Source organism: Neopsephotus bourkii, unplaced genomic scaffold, assembly GCF_033783945.1.
Source record: "Neopsephotus bourkii isolate Nb327-2 ecotype Australia unplaced genomic scaffold, CSIRO-AGI_Nbou_v1 NB_1234, whole genome shotgun sequence".
Taxonomy (NCBI): domain Eukaryota; kingdom Metazoa; phylum Chordata; class Aves; order Psittaciformes; family Psittacidae; genus Neopsephotus; species Neopsephotus bourkii.
The window spans coordinates 5,303,318-5,329,041 of record NW_026901719.1 but is presented as its reverse complement, the minus strand read 5'-3'; the positions used below and the strand labels follow the sequence as shown (position 1 = coordinate 5,329,041).

Below are 25,724 nucleotides of genomic sequence, written 5' to 3'. Positions count from 1 at the left end.
ATAGCACAGGAATCATAACATATGGCAGACTCTTATTTCCCCTGGTTATCTCTACCTGTCACCTGGTTGTCTTTTACATTTCTAATGCTGCAGAAACAAGAGACATTTGGAGTACTTTAACTAAGGTTTTTTTGCCATTTCCCATAGTAGATACCTCTTAATGTGATTTCCCTTTCTATAGTTTTTAATCATATCTCATTGAAAGGTGATCAGGTAGATGAAATGTTTCAGAAACCAGTTCTCTCTATCTTGCACACATGCGTATATGCGTGCACACACACAAGTGCAACAAACCCAAAAGTATTAGGTAAATGTGTTACCTTTATTGCTTTAAACTTTTTATTTTATTTTTTTTTCAGCTCAACAGCTTAGCAAAGGATAAAAATCAAAGACCAAAACAAAATTCATTTGTAACAGCGTGGCCGCTACTGGAAAAAAACCCTTAAATAATAAAAAATGAGGTGATGGAACTGCTAGAAGGTGACATGAATACTTTCAAACTGCTAGAAAACATGGGCTTTAGCACCATAATCTACACAGTTTGCTGTGTGGAATACAGGAAAAAAGTCTAAAGTAGAAAGGCTTCAAATTCATGGCAGGTGATCCACAGAAAACAAACAGGCTTAAAATGATAATAACTGTAGAGGCATACTGCTGTGTATACAAGCAATTTCATTTTGCTAAAACCGCCTCATCCATGGATACCTAATTCCTTATATTTAAAAAGGGATACTTTACCCAGCCCTTAAAACAACTTAAAATAATGACTTTATTAATTACTGATAATTTTTTAAAAATTGTTTTAAAAATCTTGTAACTTCCTGTTAAAGACAATACAAAACGCATTAAAAATTATCTCAAAAATAGTACAAATGTTTGAATTATAAGAAAGTGCAGCACAGAAGCACTTTTTATCTACTGGGCATGGAATTAGTGCTAAAAATATCACAAGTCTTACAAGAACACTCATTCACTATTCTTGAACTCACGATGCCATCTGCTGTACAACAAATATACTCTTTAATCTCCAGAGTATAGGTGGATTACAAAAGGAATATTCCGTGTCATTCTCCACTCTGTTTCTTTTACTTCGCTGCCATACAAAAGTCTGAAAGCAAGCCTCTGGAAACTCAGATCTTCAGAACAGTGAGAACACGTTCATTCAACTGCTCTGACAATTAAAAAAAAAACTGTGTCAAATTTACTGAATATCACATTTTATGATTATCAAACATCCTAGTTATGAAACATATATATCATTAGCTGTAAAAAAAAAAAAAAAAAAAAAGCAGCATATATGTGCTATACCTAACTGGTAACAAGCCACTGATGCCAAACCAGTATTGCAATATACTTGTTCCTATATTGTATGCCCCTATATCTGGCTCCACAAGAAACCTTAAAAAATTATAGGTGTTCTCTTGTCATCAAAAAATGCAAGCAATTATTTTGTTACACCTTATAATCTAATTTTTCTAGATGATTTCACAGCAATGTAGGTAAACAACCCATTTTGAAAATTGGTATGTCTTCTCTTGCAGTTCTGCTCATAGTAGCTGGAAATGGAAATTGACACAGGGCATCATGGAAATTACCCTATTTCAGTGAATGATTTTGGTTCATTGGGGTATTTGGAATATAAATATATTTACTTACCTAATTTTTATCATCATTTACTTTATTTACAAAAGCTTGAAAACATGCTTTCCTAATGGCTTTTGTATGCCCAGCCTAAACCCTTCTATGTAATGTTTTAGTTACAATATTCAAGAAACAATGTTAATGTCTAAACAGGCTGGCTGCTATCCTACTTCTCCAAGAACTAAACGAAGATGCTAATTTTTCTGTCTGTCTTTCAGTAATCCGGGAACCACATTTGTCTCTAGAAATCAGTAACACATGTGGTTCAGGTAGGATAAAAAAGTCTCAGTCTAACTTTCCACAGCAGTAGGGCTCTATTTCCCAGTAGCCAGAGACTTCAAAAACATCAAACCAAAACCACTTGGTGCTTATTTGGAGCCATAAGCTGTGATTCTCTTTGGATGCTGATGTTTTAGCCTTTATTTCCTCTTGATGGCAACACCAAAACACAGTGACCTCTATAATAACATAATTCAAATGTCACTGAAAATCACTCACAATACTACTGAAAAAAAAATCTCCTATCGCAGAAAGCAGTAGTGTATTGCTCAAAGTTGTTCACCTGTGACAGCAAGCGATGTTTTCATACCACCAGTCTCTTGGCTGAGTATTTTCCAGCTTGCATGCTCCAAGATCTTGCTACTTAGGCCGTACAACACACAACTGGAATTTCTTATGCACAGCTAATCTGAATTAGATCTAGAATATACAGTAACATTTTTTCATGACAGGAAACTGGTACTCATTTAAACTCCTAGAAACTGACATCTCTCTCCTTCACAAAACAGCACAGTATGGACAGTAATGATAAATTGATTTTCTATAGTCACAAGTTCAGAGCAGAAGGATGACCTTTAGGTAAATGTAAGCTTTTGTACTTCTTCATTTCGAAACTTCAACTGTCCATCAAGAATTCACAAATAATGCCTGTAGAGTAAGTAACAGTGCTAAGCAAAGGTTTAGTAAAAAGGCATGAACTATTACCTGCACAAAATATCCTTAGCTGCTGGACTGGAGATATCAGTTGCAAGTGAGTTGTGAAGAGCTCAACAAATGCTCCAGGATAGACAACAAAGATAAAAATCCCAAATCCATTAAATCGTACTTGTTCTCTTAAGAAAAGAAAATAACAATGAAGTGGTGCTACTGCAAACAAAAGAAAAACTGAGAGATTCTACATAGCACATATTTTTGATAATGAGAACAACTAAAATTATAACTAGAAAACTAACTTTTTTTTAAATACCAAGAACTGAAAGATAACTAAACTACAGGATGTTTTCTACAGTAGTTTCCACTTTTAAGCAGCACACATTTGTGAGCCTACTAAAAGATAAAGGATAAGTTCAACTTCTTTTCTGTCTCCTGGTAACTGCAACACATAAAATACTTAAAAAAAACCCAAACAAACAAACAACAACAATAACAAAAAAGCCCCACAAAAAAAAACAAACCCCTAAAACAAACTATTTTCACTTTAACTTTTGGGGGATTTTTAAGTAAAAAAAATTGCAGCTTGTAGGATGCAGTTTCAAACTAATCAATGAAAAATTATCTGGAAGAAGCAATTGCTTTCCTCTTAAAGGAACACTTACTGATTTCTGGTATTTATAATTTGTGTTTCTCCTGAATGAAATTCAGAGTAAATTGTAAACTATAAAAAAAATGAGGGAAATTTTCATTTGATAAAATGAAAAAAAGTCAGGAGGCTAAAAGGACAAATGCTATTTAAATATATTAGTAGCTGATGCTATCATACAGATAATATAAACATTTTTCAGAGGTTTTACAATTGCATTTAAATGGCAGTTTTTGAAATAACTATATAAAGGTTTTATGAAGCTAGAAATTTCATAAGGCACCAACAGAGGCATGACAACCATATTCCAAGACAATTACATTCCAATAATTATTCCAAGACAATCACGTTCCAAGACAAAACAAGCACAGATCAGCTAATCTTGTATCTTTACAGAGACACTACACTGGGCATAGCATTTTATTTATTCACGTTTATTTATTATGCATGCACAATAGAAGGAGACACAGAATTATACAAATTCTTCAGAATGAAGTAATACATTAATTCCCTGGAGTTAACTCATCAGACCTACCCATGCTACCAATTAATGTAGCCTAATGCCTATACATAATTTCATGACTTGGATAGGAAGTACAGAGGGAAGAAGAAAAAGGCTTTTTTGGCACAAGCCTTGACAAAGCTAAGGCTCAAATATTCTAAGCTCTTTAGTTCACAGCCAATACTATTGTGAACTGAAGTTGGCAAAACTGTATTCAATTTCAGGGAGCCAAAGTGATTTGCCAGAATAATAGTATTTGCCCACAGCACAGCTATTTAGTAAAGCCTAAACCCTGAGGATTGACCGTAACAGCAACATAGAGCCAACGTGTGGTAGGACTGAAGAAAAAAGAACAAAGAGTCAAGTACAAAACAGCAGCTGCAATGTGCATTAAACAAATGATTTTTTTTCCCCTAGAAATGGAATAATTATTTGACAAAAACTTAACCCAAATGTGAGCCTTTGCTCAGGGTCTTGAATGAAGATTATCACACCACTAAGGTATAAAAATTATTCATTCTACTTAAAAAGAGCTTTACAGTTACTCCTGGCTTATCTGAAGATAGCCAGCAGCATGTAAAGGTACTTTGAAAGAAAGGAAATGTTGTTGCTTCTTCCTGTGATGGGACGAGGAAGAGCAAGAGCTTCATCCTCTACAGAAAAATCCTTGTATCAGAGGAAAAAAAGCTGAAAGACAAATAGACATGAAAAAGCACAGAGGGTCCAAAACCACCCGTTTAATTGAAAACTTTAGGGGTTATAAAAACATAGTAATGGGTTAAAATGCCGTCATGACTCTACACTCAAGAAGATTACAGAAACAACTTAGGGCTTTGTGCTCATAATTATGTCCACGAGAAATGTGGAGAACATCTGAATATCAGTCTCATTAACCACCACATAACCTTCTAAAGTGTCATCTGGCAGCAATGACTAACCATGTCAAATAACTTTTTTGTGAAGTAATCATCATAGTGAAGTGACACTAAAAATATCATCTTTGATCAAAATTAACACATCACTGAGATTAATGGGGCAAATTACATTCAACTGCATTATTGCTTCAGCCTCTTCATATGCTACTCCAAAGCTATGTTTAAACAAATAAATTGAAAACCTATTTTAAAGTACCCTTGTGTAATAACGCATGGGTCCACTTCAAGGGCTACAGCTGCAGAAATGTAATTGCTGCGTGAAAAACAACACTTAAAAAAAGTATTCTTTTAAACCTGATGCAGTGTGGTACAACTACAAAATCCTTAGTATTGTATAACTTTCATACCTGTAGAATAGACACTGTATCAAAACTCTATCCTTACTGAACACCCAAACTTAAAATCTAAGAAAGATACGAAATACAGAATAAACAGACTCTTTAGATAAACCGAAGCAGTATTAACAACATTCACCTGCAAGTAAATGCTCTGGAATATTAGGCTTTGTTAGCACATAGCAAGAGAAAAGTTAATTTGTATTACCGAATAGCTGCCACCCCATGGCCGACTTCATGTATCACACCACTGATGAGGGTTGCAGAGAAGAAATAGGTCAGCTGGCTGACAGGCAAATTTACACCAGGCACCTGTTGATGTGGGCATGACAACAAAACAAAACACAGGAGGAAACTAAGTGGTACAAAACCAAATCATTCTGCCACTAAACCTGCTGCTCTGAGCTTCTTCAGACCCGCAACAGAACAGGAACTGTTTTCACAGAGCACTATCAGTTTGCACCTCTTCTCCCAATTTATTCAACATATTTTAAAATACATTCAATACATATTCTTTTGTTGAAGGCTGAAAAGGTCTCCAGGCACAAAAGCCTTCTCTCTGCACTACATATTCCTGACAGTCCTGACTGAATGTGTTCTATTCTATATTAAGCTCACAAAGTTTATAGAAATGTACACAGACTTCTACTCAAATGAAACAGGCTTGGCAACAGAGAGCTTTAGTTTACAGTTTTCTGTGGGCAGTCACGTAGCTATAGAGCAGATTCATCCTTCAAAAAGTAATAAAAATTGTATGTCACTTAAAACACTGTGAGCCCTAAAAGTTCAAAAAATGAGCCTACAATTGGAGCTGTCAGTTTCCCTTCAGTCTCCCTATCCAAATCACACAATCTCAAATGTATAATGTAAAAAAAGGGCAAACTTATCTACTGTTCAAGTTTTGGCAGTCTACAAATTTGGCTAAAATTTAGCAATTTACCTTTTTTTTTTTTTAAGTCCTTCAGTGCACTCACTAGTCATGAGACATCAACTGCTTCCAGACAGGCTTCAAAGCAGCCACGAGTCAAAGAATGAGGAGCCATCCCCTCTTTCCTTCTTACGGACATTCCTCGTGCACAGTTCCCATTCCCACTTAGCTGCCATGCTGCAGTGGCATGGTAAGGCCACTTCTACTTCTTGCTCTGGAACAATTACATCTGCTTCACAGCACTCCCTGCTTGTGGCAGAGCACACTCTTACTACAGTCACTAAGAGCTGTTGCGCAACACAACTTGAACTGCAGTCCAGTGGCAGAAAAGAGATGCTATGTGCAAAAATTCTACCCTGTCAATAGGAGTCTCTAAAAACTACCCTTGTGGACAGAAAAGGCTCCAGATCCTGTTTGATTCTACCTTCATTCAGTCCTGCACATTCCACAATTATATGCATTCACCTACCCAGACAGCAGAGCTCTACAATAGGTTGGTGAGACAATCTAGCTAAAAGGAATTCTTCAAAAGACTGCTTTCAATACCATTAAACACAATCATTTCACAAATTCTGTCCAGAGTGCGATCATGACCAAGATACTTAACTGGCACAACTATCATACCTCACTGTATAAAGACAGCTGCTCCTTGTTCCTTAAGCATCCACTTAAACTACAGCATCAGCCGGTGGCACAAATGCCTCAGTTAACTTGCGCTGCTGTTCTGAGTACACAGGAGGACAGACAGCAATAGCAAAAGTTGCCATTTTAATACTACCAAGACTATAGCCTGTCAGAACGCAGCACCAGGTGCCTTCAGATATGCTAACTTGCTTTCAGATATGCTAACTCCCATGAAGGTTTCTGAAATCAACAGTGGTATAAATCAGCACTGTCATCTTAGAGTTTACGGTCTTCTGAAAATTACTTGTAGTAAAAGAAGATCCCTTGCTAGTAACTGATCTATGTCTTTTCCACTTCTGTCAATAGGCAACCAACACGGAGGGGGGCAGCTGAAGAAAAAGAGCCCTGTGGGTATTTTAAGTAAAATACAAGACTGAACAAAAGAGGAAGGGTACAAAAATCTTAATCAATAAAACATAAACAGAACTGTATCCCCCTCTCTCAATAGCTAAAGGTTAAACGTATTTATGTCACAGGCAAAAGTTGAGTTAAAAAAAAAATAACACTTGTTTCAGGTTTTGTGGTGGTTTGTTTTTTTGGGGGGGAGGGATTGGTTTTGGGTATTTGGGTTTGTTCGTTCGTTTGTTTTTTGGTTACTTGGTTTTGGTTTGGGTTTTGCTTGTTTGTTTGTTTGTTTTTAATGAGGGGGAGTGTCTGTTTGGTTGTTTTTAACTAACTCACTCTCCTTCAGGAAGTCAAATACACCTAACTAATTTAAATGAGGAGAAGACCCTCCTGATTCGTTCTTCACCTATTTGCAATCACACATGATCCCTTTATCGTGTCAGTGTATGGTGGCATATCCCATTCAAAAAGAATACTAAAACACTTTAAAGGCAGAATCATACAACTGTGACCATTCAGAAATTACAGAATGAGGTAGGAAAGAAAGAGAACCACAATTCAAATTAGAAGTTACCTTATCCCTATACATGACATTAAATTGTCCCTATACATTACATCTTTCTCAGTGCCTGTTTGTACTTGGTTTGAATGCAATGATATTGCTAGTAAGCAGTCACTGAGGAATCAATTCCATACTGAAACTGTGAGCATTATCCTGTATTTTTGCTTTCATAGTTCCAGTTCACACCAGGTTAATTCCAAAGGCTTATCTTTACTTTGGTGGCCTCTAGGTTATTTTCTTCTAAGAGCAATATATTGCAACTGACCACTTTAGTGTCACAAAAGTGGATAGATCTATGATGTCAGAAAATAAAGATGTAAGGGATGATTGTAATGTAATGTAGTAGACTTACATGCTTAGGATAGACCCTGTTGGCATGTAAATTAAATATTTTCTGTCTCATGTTCAACTTGTGTTCTACTGGACACACAGACTGTCCACTCCTGTCTGCTTCTGGAGATAATGCAGAAGCAGGCTGAGGACTGGGTAACTGCAGTGGCACTACCAGCACCAGCAATTCTCTCCCAGATCTTGTTACCTGCTTTTGGCAACACACACTGTATTTGCTATATTCACCCTCCATATGTGAAAGAGACCCAAACCACCTCAAAGGTACTGAGTTTATTGCATAATGATCAGGCTTCCTGCACTCATGTAACTTTTTAAGTCTAGCTGCCCACATTAAGATTAGCGCTTATGGGAAAGTCTATCATGGCAGCACACGAAACCCAACTTTTGTTCACTAGAAAAGCTGAGTACTTAGAATAAAATGGCTGGGCATGTCTCCCTTAAGCCATGCAACAGAAGACAGAAGGCACAGCAATCTCACAGGACTGTGTTTCTGATAATGACCATACATTCTAGCCAGATAGCACTCCTGGGAAAGTGAAGGTGACTAGGATTCCTTCTAAAAGGTTAAAACTGTTGTAAGACAACGTTCTTCCTTTACAGCCTTGTGTACAGATAAAAAAGGCAGTATTTGCAGTGTCTTCCATTCTGTGAAATACTTTCCTTTCTAAAACAATACAATATATTGTCAAGCATCAGAAATCCATTAAAAAATGAAATACACTGTTATTAGGCCTTTGCCTAGATACTGCCAGCACTTCAATTTTACACTGCAAATTAGGGCATAACTCCTTGAAAAATCAAAAAATATGCCATCTCCTCACTAATAAATATTTGCTTCCACTCTCACACAAAGCTCTTTATACTTCTTTCCTTTTCCACTGATGTTTTGTATTGTAACAAAAGAAATAGAAAACCTCTCTTCTTGTGGAATAGGGCTGTGCTCTGCAAACTTTATGGCCACCAGTGCCTGAACACTGCACAACCCAGAGGAGGTAAATTCTTAGCTCTGTTTTGTATTCTTAGTACTATGATAATCTAGGGGTTTTCAACATTACTAGCCCATTCTCACTCTCAAGAATTTTTAATATAAGCTCTTAAACACATTTGCCTTCATTCGTCTTCCCGTCTTTTCCTACCTCCACTCCCCATTCTCAAGGCTGGTAACAAACCAACAAACTTCTGCGTAAATGACTATCAGGAGTTAGGTTATTCTTGTATGGGAGGATTTAAGCATCACACACCCCTTAAGAAGCTGGTTAAGATCAGTTCACAACACTCAAATGAAGACCTGAGGCAAGAACACTTACCACAACTTGCAGCATACGATCATTCTGGGCTTTCGGTGCCTCCGTGAGCATCTGTGCCAGTGTTTGCATCAGTGTCTTTCCAAGAAGAACAACAGAGCCAAACATGGCAACTATGCCAAACACCATTCCTATGCTGAACCTACAGAGACAAGCAAATAGTTTAGCAATGCACAGCCATAAGAAGATAGGGTATATTCTCTGAATATGTAACTGCTTTAGCACAGCTCAGCACACCAAACTGATAGGGTAATACTTTTCTGATGCTACTACCATTCATGTTATCAACAACCCAGTACAGAAATATTTGCTATTAACACTAACAACATATACTATTTTTCTTGTTTAACAAATGTTTTGCATCCAAACCATATCCTGATTGTCAAATATTTTTATGTTGGTTTTACGTATTCTAAATTTTTCAGTTACCCAATATATGTAACTTGCCATTAGCTATGAATATAAAAAACATAAGTAAAAATGTGTTGTTTACCAATTTGCACCACCATCACATATTTGGAGACCTTGATGAAATGATGGAGTAGCATACATATTTATTTATGTAAGCTTTTCCAATAAATTTTGCATCTTCTTCACAAACAATAAAAATGATGAAGAACAATAAATGAGACTCAATGTTTTTTAAAGAGCAACAACTGAAAGGTACAATTCCAAGACCAGATTAAAATCAACTACTTAAAACACATTTTTCTTCTCACCAATCTATTTTTCATTACAATCAGCTTGAAAACCATTTCAAGTTACAGCAGCCCACCTAGTAGTTAATTTTTATTCAGCAGTATTATTATTATTTTATGCTGTCCAATAGTTGAAAGATCTGATAACAATTATTTTCTAGCTAAAACACTTCAATTAACTACCAGTCCTTCTTCCTCTCACAATAACTGTTTTCTTATAATCCTTAATGAAGCTCACTGGGAATTAGTAGATTTATTTCAAGCAACATGTAGTTGTAATGTTAATCAAAGAGAGTGGAGGAAACATTATACTGTAATAAATTACACACATTAAAAAATTGTGATTGATATAGAACTATTTCAGCCTGAAATAGCAAAATCATTATGAGAGAAACCAGTATGAAGCAGACCTCTCTTTTTGTGCTATGTCACTTAGGGTAGCAATACAGAAAATGGAAAGAAATTCAAACTTCACTCATTTTGTATTTTCAGAGCACATATAAACTAATGCTGGAAGGCAACTGAGCAGTAGTTTTTAAAACAGTCCAGGAGAACACATACTAACCACCCTGCTTATTTACCCATACCCAGCAGTTTGTGCAATCTTAGCAGGGTTAGGTGCTGGCAGATAAAAGACAGAAGTTGAGCAATGTGCTTCTGAACAGATATATTGCTGAATGTCTGGACAATGATTGACAACAGGGACATAACTGTCTCTGAATACATAGTATGCAACTCTAGTGATCAGGGAAGAGTTTAGTGTTCAGTGACGGACAGATCTAGGATATGAGAAGCCATTCTCAGACTACTTCTGTATGCAGTATTACATGTAACAGCTGTACTCTTATGAACTATGTGTAGTTCAAACCATAGGTAAAAATAGTTTACATGTTTCTAGTTTTATAAAATCTCAAATTGCAACCCAATTTGAGAGGAGAAAGACTTATACTTCACAGTACAATTCTGGCAATGATGCTAGTTTGGTTTTACCCTTAGCATAGTGAAATACCAATGTCTATCCATTGAACATTTAAGGCTGAGAAGTACAGGCATGGTAAAGTAGCTAACACTGTATTTGACCAAAAGAAAAAAAAAAAATAATCCTGAATTTATACCATAAATACAGAAATCTGGGTTTCCATCTTCCCCAGCTGTAAAACTGGCGGTTGAAGAGAGCTGTTTGCCATCGCATGCGAAAAGGAGAGATGCTCAAGCCGTATGTCAGCAGCCAGTCTTCATAAGATGCCTTCAAAGTGCTGGATGACTGCAAAACAATGGAAAACTAGTTTGACCAAAAGCTTCTAGAATGATTTCTTTTTTTTTATGTAACTAAGCAGTCACATTTATTTATATAAAAACAGATTTATAACTTCAGGTAAATGTCCTGCACATTATTTATATTTTGACATATAGGTAGGTGTAACATGAAATATGAAAAAAAATGTATATCACAACAGTTGGAGGACTGAGAGAGAGATCAGTTATCTAGTGTTATTTGACAAACAAGGTCTTCAATCATCTTTCCTAGTGGTAAATCACTTTCAGTAGTCTTTAACTGTCTGGTTACAAAGCTAAAGACTAAACTGTTTATGGCATTTTTTTTCAATGTGCAATTATATTCCAGTAAGCATTTTTAAAACTACAGTAAATAAAACCACTTTTGGCTTCAGGTAAAAAAAAAGGCTGGTTCCAATATTGGTGAGATATGGATCAGTATTGTGGATACCCTCTAGTAAGGGTAAATAGGAGGTCTATTTTTCAAACACAAACACTATGCCTAAAGAGCCTGAAACATTTCAACATGCTAACAAAAAGCCAGAAGAAATTTAAAAATTATCAACCTGTACTACAATAGAGATTTCACCGTGGTAACTTCCCAGCACTTCAAGATACTGCTAAAATGCCTTACTACTTGTTCCAAAGATTTCTCTTTATGAGAAATATGACCTATAAACTATATGATTAATACTTATCTGCAGTATTATCTCATATTATAGACCAATAGACATACTTTCACAATTGTTACTTTGCATTATGTGGCGCTTGCATTCTCAATAGGCTTTCCTCAGCCTGCTTCATGGAAGTTAGTATCAGAAACCCAGCTGGAGGAATGCTTTCCTTGGAGGTGGAAGAGAAACTCATAGCTCAGGAAAAGCTCAAAGCTCAAGAGAGCTTTGAGCCTTCTGACTTTGGGCAGTTCCCAAGGCAGGAGTGTCTCTGACATAATCCAGACAAGTCTTTGGAGCTGTCTGAACTGGAACACTGTTCCCAAATTTCCCTGTGAGCAGCAGCACCTACTGAAGACATCAGGAATGTGTAGTTTACATCAGGCTCCCCTCTCCTCCCCCAAGAGTTACTACACAAGTTTCTGGCTGTCGTCTGTGGTTCTTAAAACAAATGTAGAACCTGCCAAGTTCCTTGCATTCCTCCTGTCCTGCCATGGTGGTGGTGAGGAGTCAGGATCTCATCCTCCACAACTATATTCATAGCTTTCCTCATTTTGTTGAATTAATTAAAATCTAAACACTAAAAAATTATTTCAAGTAACAATTTTCCTAGGACATAACACCCATTTACTAAGGTCATTGTTCATGTATCACCTATTATACCATTTAATCCCTCTGCCTATGTATTTTTGTTATCATTTCCTTCTTCACCCTACTGATTTCAGCCACATTTTTGTTCAGTCAGCTGAGGGCACCGACAGAAATTTTCGTTGTCATGTATTCTCTAGTCAACACTCCCCATGACACTAGTAACTTTAGACACTAGTAACTTTAGATCAGCATTTGCTAATCCAGCATTTGCTAACTTTAACAGAAGAGATCACAAAGATGATTACATATGTACAATTAATAATATATAAGCCAAAGAAACAAAGAAAAAGACCTCCTCACATCATCTACCAGGTTAACTATGAACAAAAATATGTATGACATTAAGTACATATGTAGGACATTAGGTATGAAAACCTGTCTTTTGCGAATTAAGGAAACACACCCTATTCATTCACACAGAGTCCAAGAAGAACCCCAAACAATCACATATTATTATAATAAAGCTAATCTCAAATATTGATCTGGCACTTTCAAAATGTCCTCCTTATCACATGCAAAACCCACTTTTTCCCATAGAAGAGCCACAAATTCATCCTTTCAAATTCATTCCAACCACATCACAGCCACACTGTGTTAGCATAAATAAATTTGAAGTTTTCCATGAGAAATATTAGACTGACCATACATTTGTCAAATGGGGGGCAGGGGGGAAAGGTATCAAAATTCATTTTCTGTTTTCCTCACAAGTTGTATACATGGTATTCATGATCAATAAATGACTGCATACATTTGCAAAGTATATTTAAAATCTCTATGCAAGCTTTTGCTCCTTCTGTCCCAAGGCCAGTAGGATCACCGCATTACCACATACACTCTCACACCATGGTATGAGGTATGTTAGTATTTCATGTTTCATTTCAAACTTCCTTCACACAGGCTTTGGTTCTGCTTCTTTAAGTTGAATTTTAAGTGTCTGTCTTATATTTATTTTACTATAAAGCTAATACCTTTTTTATTTATGCCAGCCTTCAAAATAACAAACGTCTGCTAAATACTTCAGGAGCTCCATAAATATCTGCCAGCAAGCAGGAGTCCTTAACATTCCTCTTCGCTGACAAATTCTGTTCAAGAGCTCTGAACCATTTCAGCTTCCTGACCTTAAAAGCTGAAGGCTAACCTTGACTGAATGCATCTAATGCATCCTTTGTTTTTCATAGCAGAATGAGGGACAACCTTCTACCCTTTGCTCATTCCTGATCTTTCAGGCAGAAGGAAACAGGATGATTTAGGATGCTGGAGAGCAAGAATTTAGGACTCTGCCTGACTGATTCAGTTTTATAGAATCTAAGCTTCAATGGAAACTTTCATGCCAGTGTTTCAATGAAGAGCAATAAGACGGACTTAAAATTACAAGTCCCAGCTTATTTGGCAAAATTTTAGTTTGCTAACATGAAAGGATCTTGTAATGTAACTCTAGCAATATTATGTGAGTTTGTGCAAAAATGCATTTATGGACACAGCTATGTCTTCTACATTTTACACTTTCTGAGAGTCTGACTCCCTAACAAAATGTCTGAAATCTGAACAAAATCAGTAAGGGTACAAACTATGCAAGAGACACTTCACATTGAACAAGTTTACAGAATAAACATCAACTACAAAGTCACAGCATGCATCCTTCCCTCACCAAAAAAATCAATGGGATCACACCTGGAAAAGTACTTCTGTATTATTCTTCACCCACACTCTGTACATCCTTTTAGTGTAATTAAATTGTAAGTGATGTAAGGTTTAAACAGGGACTGCCTCTTGCTATGGTTGCTAGCAGCCTCAGGATATGAATGTGGTGGAAGATTTACAGTACCAGCAATAAAACAAGTAACTCCAAGCTTCCTAATTATGTAAATCTGGTTATTTAATTCAAATTCTACTTTGACTGTGGTGCTCACAGTGAAACCTATCAAGATGCACACACATGAGATCTACCAGTTAAGTCCCCTAAGAGCCAGCAGCTCCCACGTACTTCCTGATGATTAACCTTTGTCAACTTTACTTAAAAGATCTAAAATTTTAACGCCTGGACAATCTTACTTGCTATAGCATTCCAGGCATTACCTCTGCTTTATCAACAAAAATCAGACACCAAGTTTTCTCCCCTGCTGCTGCTAAGCTCTATCAGAGGTTGTAACAAGAAAACCAGTGGCTGTTCTTACTTTAATGTCTAATGCTGAAAGAAATCTTCAGAAATCTCAGAGATACAAATGGGTTTCAGCATTGTGGCACAACAGGTCTGCTGCTGGAGTTCAGCTCTTGCTTCCCACTTCATCAGACAGAGTTACCATCAAAAGAAAACCAGCCTGCTGTCTGACCTTTGTGGTGGTTTTCTTGTGTCTCACTACAGTCAGGAGCATGTTTTTCTGGTATCCGATCAATCTTCTACTGTGTTTTGAAACATCACATTTTTTCCAAATAGCTAGTATAGGCTTGATGTAGCAAAATTTGAAAAATCTTCAGATAAATCACTGTAATTTTTATTGTCATTATCTACAGACTAATATTTGGCAATTAATAGCTCGCATTATCTACTGAGCTACATTTGCTCACTAACAATTAGCAGCAGGGGGAGCCATGTATTTTTCCAAGTTCTCTCATCACCTAAAATTTCTTGCTTCTTCCTATAATTTAAAGTGACAAAATAAAACGTTTTTTGCTTTGAAAATGCAAGGCCCTACCTGCACTTGGCAGAAACATATGCAACTTCTGGACTGTAATGTTATTATAGAAAAGAATTATAAATCAAACCTTTAATCTCACTTTATCTCTTCACATTTAACCAGCATTCACCCTATTTTGCATACATACTTTGCAATTTCAAGATAAGTTTAGAAAACTTATCTGTCAGGCTAAAACAACACAAAACAACCAATAAAAAAACCCACTCAGTAAAACGTGTGCAATGCACCTATGCATCCCTAGATATAATGAATGATGTCTTGTTGGTGTATTTTCTTTTCAAACCTTACCCTCCCCATCAATAGGAAGAAGATGAGTCACACACGATTCTCTTAAGATTAAAGTTTATTTCATAAAAAAATAATTGTATTGATCTCTGTCCCAAGTTGTTTGTTTTGGAGGGTTTTTTTTTAATAGAATTAAGGAAATTTAAAAGAAAAAAAAAGTGTCTTAGTTATGCACAGGAATTTTAGAAAAATAATAACTAATAAAACACATACTCTCGTAAATTAAGGGGTGCATACACAATAATACGTTCAATTCCGGAAAGCACGTTAAAGTGCCACAGAACTGTTTAAGCAGCAGACCAAATGCTGTCCTCCCTAGCGTTTCTCAACTGTGGTCCTTTAACACTGGCCTGAAGGCCCCGCAGCCGGCTGGGAGGCGTTTTCGACCCGAGCGATGGGCGGAAGCAAAACACTACCTCTCCGGGACGCTGCTACCAAGGCTACTCGCAGGGCTGGAGGGCCCCGTTCTTAGGGCAAGGGATGGCGTCAGGAGCCGAAGGAAGGACAGCAAGGTGTGGAGGTGTGAGCACAATCCTCTTGCCGACCGCAGCCTCCGCGGAGCTGCCCGGGGGCAAAGCCCGGCACCGGGCCGGAGATGAGCGGGGAGAGCAGGGGAGGCCGCCACCCGCCTTCCCTCCCCTCAGATTTGAACTGCAAGGAGGCCGTGCAGGGTTGAGCTGGGGAGCGGCAACTCCGCCTGGGTGTGAGGGCCATGGCCAACCCTTGTGTTTCGGAGGGTGGGCGAGGCGAGGACGCCTCTCCCCCGTGGTGACTCTAGGCCTCGCCCGCGTGAAAGCAGAGGGGAGAGAGATGGGGCTATCAGTGCCTCTTCCCGCCCCGGAGAGGGGTGAAGCGGTGCTCTTGCCCGGAGTGCCCGGGACCAAAGGCTCCCGTCCGGCCGTGGGTCCGCAGGCCTCACCTTGAGCAGCGTATCCACCAGGTAGATAGCGCACCAGCCCCCCAGCACGCACACCACCACCGGGATCGGGATCATCGTTGCAGCCTAATCGGTGGCGGCGGCCGTCGTTCATGCGGAGGAGTCCCCGGAACTAAACCTCTCCCGGAACCTTTCTCTATCAGCTACATTGCCCGGTCGGACACTTCCGGGCACAGTCTCGAGCGAGGGCAGATGGCGGGGTGACGTCACGGCGCAGGGGGAACGGAGCGCCTGCTCGGAGCCGACCTACCCTTACGCTGCTAGACCTGGGGCGGACTGCGCAGGCGTGTGTGGTTGGCTGGTGTGGGGCAGCCGTGGGGCTGGGGTCCTCCGTCTATCGCTGAATGAATGTCAGACGCTGAGGTGTGCGTACGTCGAGGTGTAATGGTGTAAACGTGTGGTGGTTTTATGCGACTTGTTGAATGATAGAGACGTTCGCAGGCGATGGAGCTCCCTGTGGAGCTGCGGGCGGAGGAACTGGAGCGCTTCGGGAGAGCTGTACTGAACGTGATGATTTACTCCCCGCGGGAATAAAGGGGGGGCTTAGGTGGTTGTGACCTAAACGGGGGAATAAAGGTTGTTTACGGTGGGAAGGTTAAAGGGGGTTGTGGGAGCGCTTGAGTGATGAGGGAGTAATAGGATTCCTTGGGACCAGCGACATTCTTCCGGAAGTTTAACATCGACTTCGTGTCAGAATAAAATGAGGTGTGTTGTAACTGGGAGTGGGACACTGATCTCCAGAGTTGATTTCTCAGGGCATTTCTTAGTTTAAAAACTTTCAGAGCTTGAAAGCTAAAAGCAAACAAATAGAAGATTTGGCAAAGGTTAAGGGAAGGTATTTGCCTAAATGAGCTATACAAATTGAACTGTCCTCTTCCCCTCCCTTCTGTTTCCCTCCACTCCCTCCTGTGAAAAATAGGCATTGTTACGTATTCAGTTTTCTCATTTCTGTAGATTCTCATGAATCAAGAAAGAAGCAGTGGGAGAGCCCTCCGAAGTCTGTGGCTTCTAGTCCACCTTTTCCAGTGTGCTCCGGAAATGTTTTCTTTGCCCTTGGCTTGTGATAAATTACTCAGAAGACCATCCCTCTCCTGCAAATGCATGTTGCATCCATCCTTCAGCTCTATTGCATTAGTTTGTAGATTCATAGACCATTCTGTGGACAAGCTAGGACTGCCATTAGGAGAAGGCTTCGTAAAAACAACAGTCTGTCTTTTCTACACAAAAAGCTTTGTAGAAATTGTGGGGGTTTGTTTGTTTTATATATACAAGTGTCTGTCATTTGAATAAAAAAAAAAAGTCCCCCTTTGCTAGAATTTAAACGATTTTAATGCTGTTTTTAAGTCACATTTTCCGATTTTTTAGCTCTTTCTTTGTTCCATACGTGTTTATTTGTTCTGTCCTTCATGAAAGGAATGCTGCGAGCTTTCCTTATGCTACCAACAGGAAAAACATCTCAGCTCTGAACTCCTTGGTTCTTTTAAGCTCCATTTCATTGATAACATGGTATTGCTGAAGGGGAATAAGGGGCTGTACCCCAGGAGATGGTCAGCAGGCAGGTAAGGGGAGACAGCCCTGGGCAATCTCATCATTGGCCATTGTGGGAGCAGAGTGGGAAGTGAGAACTGGTAATGCATACCTGCGTTCATGTGTTCACTGGTGAATGTCTTTCATGAAATCAATAGAATAGTTTGGGTAGGAAGGGACCTTAAAGATCATGTTGTTCCAACCCTCCATGACTATGTTAATAATACATTAATTAAGATACTATCAAATTCAGTTAGCAGCTTAATGCGATAGGCATCTTTTCCCAGACATAGTAAATATATCTTAAAATTAATTATGTCTAATAATTTATCTCTTCAACTTTATTATGTAAGTAAGTATGTGATTATTCAGCTGTTACCATAGAACACACATTGCAAAGTAAAAGTAAAACCAGTTTTACCGACACTTTCAAAAGCATTGGTGTTTAGAGGGGTTTGCAGGGCTTCAGTGAAATTGTACCTGATCACGGTTCATTGCAGTGTCAGACCCAAAATCAGCTAAAACGTGCATTTTGATGGATGTGAGAGGTAAATTTTGCCACTTCGAAGACAATAGAATCAGAACATTGATTCTGGTTGGCTGTTTGAGCATCAAGGACAGCAAATGTGTTTTTGCGTATGTTCTGAGTAGCATTTGTCAACAGATTGTTGGGCACAATCTGTTGGAAGGCTGGAATAAAGCATGATTCTGCAGAAAGTTATGTGCCAGCATAACCTGAAATGAAGGGGTGCTTTCATGGAGTACGCGAATGTTTGCAGAATAAATACCCAAGTGTAGCTAAAAATATAAAAGTATGGATGGTCAAGGATGCATGAAAGAAGAAATGGGTAAAGATGAAATACACGGTCCATTAAGCACTTATGCAGGTGAGGCGATTGCTTCTGGAGGGGGTATAAAGATCAGAGTAAAGAAGGAATCTGAGGCACAAGATACACTACAGAGATGGGTGTAGCATTGGTTGTAAATGTCTGAAGGAGAAATATGTTTTCATTTACTTTAATAATCACTGTGGTTTAACCCCAGCTGGCAAATAAATACCACACAGTTGCTCCACTCCTGGTGGGATGGTAGGAGAAATGGAAAAAGGTAAAACCAGGGCACTAATATTATCATGTAAAAATCACAGTATATGGCAGAAATATGGTAATACAGGTGATCTTTTAAACTGAAACCCAAATGAGAAAAATCATCCTTGCTGTGCCTAGAAAAGAGCAGAATGTTAAACAATTTTGTTCATAATTTTTTATGTTCCACTTACAGTACATACCAGTCTTGCTTTATTTAAGTAGAAATTAGGTCAAATATGTTAAGGTTAGGATTTGTTTGTAGCATTTAACCTGGTTACCAAAAATACATGCTGGAAAGGTGGTATGTTAACTCTTAAGACAAATTAAATTTGTTCTTAAGTCACTGTAAGTAATGTAAAAGCACAAGCATTCACGGAAACACTCCTTTACTAGGTTAATCTGCTACAGAGAAGAGAGTAGTTTTACATGATTTTTCACCATTTGTTAATTACTAGTACTGACCTATAACATTTTGAATGACAGGTTTTACTTACTTGCAGCAAGATTTAAAAAAAAAAATATAAAAACTGCAGCATTTACCCATCTGGCATACTTCTGTTAAGCACATCATGACTGGAATGACATCTTACAGAAGGTCCTCCAAACCTGTTGCACCCGAAGGAGAAATGAGTGTCAGACCCAAAGGAAAACAAAGGATAAGAAAAAACTTGAGGAATGTGGCTCAAATATTGTTCTAGACTACAGTTCTGTGAGAGTATGAGTTTAGGGCTTCAGCTGCTTCTTTAGCCAATAGTCTTGCTTATTTACCTGTTGGGCTTTGCATCCACTGCAGTCATTTAGAAATTATATGTGAGAAAAAGTATGGAATATCTACCACAGAGTAGTTATTCTTCACTGTTATGTTGAGAGCCCTTTACAGCTTTCGATTTTTTTCCTTGAAATTGGGTTTACCTAAACTGTAGGAAGAAAGGGACTCAGTCACTGAAGGAGGACAACACACACGGGAAGAAAATGGCAAGCTGTGACTTTTTGCTGTGAAGTCCCTATGTACATGATTCCCTATTTTACTGTAGGATGCAAACTAAATATGGAATAGTTTTAGCCTAACAGGTGTTATTTCATGCTTACTGTAACCTGAAATTAATGTACATGATAGTATTAGACCTATCAAGTTTGAAGCCCAGAACTTGTAGGGCAGCCTTGAACCCAGGGGAAAGAAGTGCAGTTAGGTTGGGTAAGTCAAAGTGAGATAATCAAGAAGATAAATTAGTTTGTAGTTCATCCTTTAACAAACAGACTGTTAAAGCCTGTAGCATTTCTATTTGCATATACATATATACGGTATTTAGCTGTTCTGAATAATAAGAATGTCTTGCACAGGCTGAGCTGATGAAGGTATTACCATTACTGTCCACCTGGACTGTACAGATGGTTGAACTAGCTCCAGAATTGCTTCATTATACAGCATAGCACTCTTTTAAACAAGCACTGATTTTGTTCTGCCTCAAGGACAATAGGGAGCTGCTTCCTGATCACATAGCTCTGCACACTGTGGAAAACTATAATCTGAACTGGTGCCCCAGAACTACACATCCCTCTGCCCCTGGTCAGCAAGAGCACATGTGAACTATCCATGACAAACCAGCAGTTTTGCCTTACATAGATCAGTTTATGTCAGGAACATGAGCTAAGAATGTTTCTGGTTTTTGCTAATAAATAATCAATTTGAAAGCTGTGAACATCTTAATGGATACTCAGCATATAAAGATTGTGGCACCTCAATGATAGTTGGTGAGCATAGGAAACACAGAGGAGCCTGCAGTTCTCAAAAGTTATTTTCAGGACAGTTGAGTTTTAAGCACCACTTTTAGCTCCAGATCTTGGGTTCTTCAGAGGGCTACCCCCTGTGTCGCACAGCCTGATGTGGCTGAAGGAAGCATCTTAATATTTATAGTTTGTTTTTTTTTAGGTTTGTTATTATCCTTGGATAGAAGATAATGCCAGTCCACAACCTTCCTTCATATGGATGTATGGTAAGATGTGAGGATTTTAGAAGTTACTTTGTATAATTTCCTAAAACAATTTATTTATATTATTTTTTTAATACTTGAGATATGATACTGTATTTGGAAGCTTCATTTCAAAATTAGCAGCTGGAGGACCTTACTGGTCTTTCTGTGCCAACTCTGATTTCTTTCAGTGATTTCTCTCTGTAGATGTATACTATTTGTATGGCAGGAGACCACAGATGATTGAAAAATGTTCCTGTAGCAGATATGATTCAATAAAAGTAAGGTTTGGTATAGATCATGTTTGACTACTTGATAGGTAGGTATGAGTAGTAGATTTATTCATATCTTCACCATGGAAAGCAGTCATTCTTAATTGTCTTATTTTTCAGAATGTTTGAAGTATGAGAAGCTAGGGATTTTTTTCAGTATGACTCATGGCAACTTAGAGAAGTGTCCTGATATTGATTCGAACTTTAAAATTCTTCACACCCACAGTTTATCAATCTTCATTTTATATTTTATGTTCAACCAAGGCAAACCAAAGATAGCAACAGATCTATCATGTATGATTCAGCAGTTTGGTGTAGTTGACTTTGAATTTGGTTATTTTTTATTTAAGGGCATTCCTTTCTTTAGAATATCCTTGATATTCTGCTTTCTCCAGTGCATTCCCTCATCTCCCTTGTTCTGGGTGCATTTTTCTACCAACCAGATTTTCCATGTCTCAACCATGTCTTTATTCCTGTTAATATGCCGTTTAGATGAGGAATCATCAGGAATTAGTCTTTTTAGTCTTTGTCAGACTTCAGATGATTGCTCTCACAGCAGGGTCATAGCTATGTGCGAGCTGATTACCTGCACAGCTGCAATTTTGTTTCATGTTTTATTGCAAGAGATAAGCACGTTGCTTTGTGTGGTTCTGAGTCCCCAAGTCCTCTGGTACATCTGTACTTAGTTCTTGTACATCTTTGGCTCAGATGGGTATAACAGCAAAATTCCTTACAAATCCATCAGCTGAGGTCTCAATCTGACCATTGAAGGCAAGAGTTAATAGTGTTCAGCAGATGTGATCAACTGACAGGGATGGCCTTCATCAAAAGAAGTCTGTTATGGGATTGAAAAAGATAATAGATGCCTATTTGAATTGTCCTGGTCTGTGACAATGATGAATAGTCTTCTGTTGAAAATTTCACCAATGATTCAGTCAGATCCTATTTTGTCAAATATCTCTGTCCAGAACAATACCTAATGGTGCAGTGTCATGCAGTTTGTTTCTTTTCCAAGTGATGCTGAATCACTATAACAGACAGGGTGCTTACAAAATCAGCACATCATTTAAAATTCATATTCCCCTCAAAACCTACCAGTACCCTTGCTCTTTCTTATAGTATCAGCTTTGCCAGGTATAGTTACTAAAATTTCCCAGGAGAAAAAGTGGAAACAAATGTGTTGCTTGTATGGCATCATCGTGGTTCAGTTACTCAATACGTTTTGGGAAGTAAGAGTTTTATAGAATACAAATCAACAGAGAATAAGGCTTTTGGGTAGTTCAGTGGTTCAAAGCTATGACGTTCTAGCATTTGCATGAGTTATATTCATAATGCAGTTTTTAGAACTTAATACAAATTCTTAGATGGTGCTTACAATGCTATTAAAAGATGCTGGAACTATGAAATATAGAACAAGGTCACTGGCAGCCTCTAATGAGACCATCTTCTTAATACAAGTCTAATTATTTCTTGATGGAACAGTCTGTGATAATAATCACCATGCTTTTATATGGAAAAGAAAGAATGCAGGAGTTGAATTAGTTAGCAGCTCAGAAATGTCACAGAAACAAAATCAGCTAATTTAGATATATTTGTTGATTTCCTGTCCACTAGACAATAGCAAGCATTTTCACGTGCTATTTTATGTCGTTCATTACTTAAACAGCCTGATGTTATTGTTTTCGGCTTAGCTGTACAAGCAGAAACTCAAGAGAAAGTGCTTGATTTTTTTCTTGATATTAAGAAACATAAAGGAGGAACCAAGAGAAACAATCAAGCTGATGATACGTCCTCAACTTTTTTTGGACAAAGAGGATGAGGTTTTAAATTCTTTCTGCAATCTAGGATTCAAAATGATTTTCAGTTGAAAGCAAGAGTAAGAATGTGCTGGTTAGCTCCATTCTATTTAATTTCTTTGTACTTCTGTCTAACCTCATGTGACTGGATACCATTACTGAAAGTCTGTCTTTCATCAAGCCTGTGTGCCAAGCCATTGTTACTTGAAGTAGATATATCTTTACTAAGGGAAAAGAGCCCAAAAATACAAATAAAACCTGTGTGAATTAGAACATAAATGGTGGTGGGTTTTTTTTCCAGGATCCTCTATGGTAGTCCTCTGATAAATCTCCCCAGTATCATGAAAAGAGTAGTTGCAGTAGTTGCACTGCAACTTTAGGTTTCATATTCTTCATCAAACAATTCAAATGAAGGTAGAGATAGGAATTAATTAACCAAATACTGAACATCTTGGGCCCACTATTCTTACCTGATAATAAACTGTAATTTATAGAGTTAAAATTAAGGCATGGAAGCAAAGTTTTGCATTGCCAAAGATCTATAACATGTTGCTACTACTTCATAATTCAAAGCAGAACTCCAGGAATGTATTTTAACATTTTACTTTAAAGAGGTCTTATTTCAAGTGAGCTGAGGTTGTGACTGCTCATTTGTCGACTTGCATTTTCAGTTGTATTACGTTATTTGCATTACACTGAAACATTTTGGACTATAATAGAAAAAAATATTTTTCTTCTGGGAGCCTCAGGGAATTCATATCTGTGCTCATGAGATTTGTCAAAAAGCAAAATATTTAAGTAAGCATGTTAAGTATTGGCAGCTTAAAGAAACACTTCTGACATTATACAGTGAAATATCTCAGTGAAGTAAGATACATAAGTGTTTCTGTTAACCATCAAATTTGCTTTCAAAACTATTAAGATGTTCCAGGAAGCATGTTAATTAGACAAACTTTTAGGAATGCAACAAAAGCATATTTTGAGTTTTATTGGGATTTTCATAGTTCAAATAAATACATTGCTACTGTTTTTTGGATCTCTGTACATGAGAGATAATTTTATTCAGTGCATGTCAATGTACCTGGCCCTAACTTGCCAAACATTGAATGCATCATCTGAAATGCACATCTGCCTCTTTATGTACTTCCTAAATAATCTGCTGCACATATTTAGCAGATGGACCTGCAAGCCATGGGGCTGTGCATCCTGGGGTTATTCGAAGGTAGTGGTGCCATGCAAAATAGTAGTGAAAGTGTCTATTTTTCCCTCTAAGATCTACATTTTCTAATATTAGTGATAAAATCTGAGTTTACTCCTTTTATCTTCACAATTTAAAACATTTTAGTTGGATATTAGGAATGTGACAGAAGTAGATTATTTTCCTGTTTACACATCACTAAGACTATTAAATTGCTTGTCACTGCTATGAAAATTTGTTGAAGGAAACAGCATTGAGCTGGTATTTCTTAGGCCTATTTGCATGATGATGGGATTATAAAATGTAAGCAGTGGACTCTCTTTGCTAAATTAATGACACATGGAAGAAAACTCTATTTCAGAGCTAGTCTGTAATATAACTATTGTTATATAAATTGAAACAAATTCATGCACAAGTCCTTGTTACAAAAATGCATTGCCTCTTTCATTTACTTCTAATACTTCTGCTGAAAATATGAACCTTCCCAAGGAGATATATAAAGTCACTTACCTGACTCCAGCTTTGCTTTAATGTGGTCTCAGCCACCTGGAAGGCAGGATCTTAGACTGTTAACAGCAGACTCCTCCATTCTAGGCAAAACCAGGTCTGTGAGCCCTGTTGTGAACTCTGCCATTTTTCAATTGCAGTAGGTTTCTCACGCCTTAGTATACTTGACAAAAGCCGTGTTCAGCCTTTTGGCAGAAAAGGCCAAGCAGCCTCGTTGGAATGAGCTGATTGTTATACATACCTCTGTCGGTCTTGACCTAACACAAATGCATGTGCTTGTTTCATGCCTAGCTGTGTCATGGCTTGTCATCATGGCTCCTTGGGAAGGGGGTGGCTATGAGTAGTCTGCAAGCTGCTTTTGGGAAAGAGTGCAGCAGAGAGTGAGTCACAGGCTAATTGAAGTGGTCTGGGTGATCAGCTTCCGCTTTGAGATACTTGAAACAAAAAGAGTGATTGGTCAAGTAAGTTAAAGTCAAGGGAAATCATCCCTGAAACCACTGTCCCAGCCGCTCGTTGTTTTAAATGTCTTTGGCACTAATTTTGAAAACTGTCGATCTTCTAAAAGTTGCAAGTAGCAACAGCAACTGGCCAGTACAGTATTGTCCATAATGATAGTGTTGTGGGTCAGGGGAGAACAGGTACGGCAGAAGAGTGATGAAAAGTTCACTTTTGTGAAGATGCAGTAGGTAGGAGGCCATGCTTCTGGGAATGGAAACATGAGGCTGTGTCCCACGCACTACTTGCTGTGGCATATCTCCTCCAGTAGCCTTCACCAAAGACAGTACTCCAGCCAGCATGAGCATTACTTACAATAGCATTTCAATTCCCTCATGAACTATAGTAACTCCCCCCATTGCCTCCTCTTCTTTTAGCTTTTCTTCATCCACATGCCCTAAGATTCATCTGCTGGCCGCTATGGCCTCTCACAGTCAAAAGCTCTCCTCGCTGTTAGCAGGGCTGTCCCGCTCAGAGGCACAATATGCCGAG

At 38.1% G+C, this 25,724-nt stretch overlaps 1 protein-coding gene and 1 long non-coding RNA gene across 6 annotated transcripts in view; both read right to left on the bottom strand.

Annotated features, from left to right (window-relative positions):
- Window positions 1-16,608, bottom strand: part of MBTPS2 (membrane bound transcription factor peptidase, site 2) — a 47,670-nt gene extending 31,062 nt beyond the window's left edge. For 2 of the 5 annotated variants that reach the window (XM_061364606.1, XM_061364608.1), the window contains exons 1-5: window positions 16,362-16,608; window positions 10,980-11,128; window positions 9,170-9,308; window positions 5,201-5,304; window positions 2,626-2,753 (exon numbers count right to left, since the gene is read on the bottom strand). In XM_061364606.1, the coding sequence (XP_061220590.1) occupies window positions 2,626-2,753; window positions 5,201-5,304; window positions 9,170-9,308; window positions 10,980-11,128; window positions 16,362-16,436 (595 nt within the window). In that variant the 5' untranslated portion in view covers window positions 16,437-16,608. Of the gene's footprint in view, window positions 1-2,625; window positions 2,754-5,200; window positions 5,305-9,169; window positions 9,309-10,445; window positions 10,678-10,979; window positions 11,129-16,361 lie in introns of those variants that run through there. The other 3 variants (XM_061364609.1, XM_061364605.1, XM_061364607.1) reach the window with 2 other exon arrangements.
- Window positions 16,609-17,244: 636 nt separating this feature from the next.
- Window positions 17,245-25,094, bottom strand: LOC133218283 (uncharacterized). The gene is made up of 3 exons (XR_009727090.1): window positions 24,979-25,094; window positions 19,763-19,911; window positions 17,245-17,535 (listed from the first exon to the last, which is right to left on the bottom strand). It is a non-coding gene; the product is annotated as an uncharacterized LOC133218283 (long non-coding RNA).
- Between the last annotated feature and the right edge of the window lie 630 nt (window positions 25,095-25,724).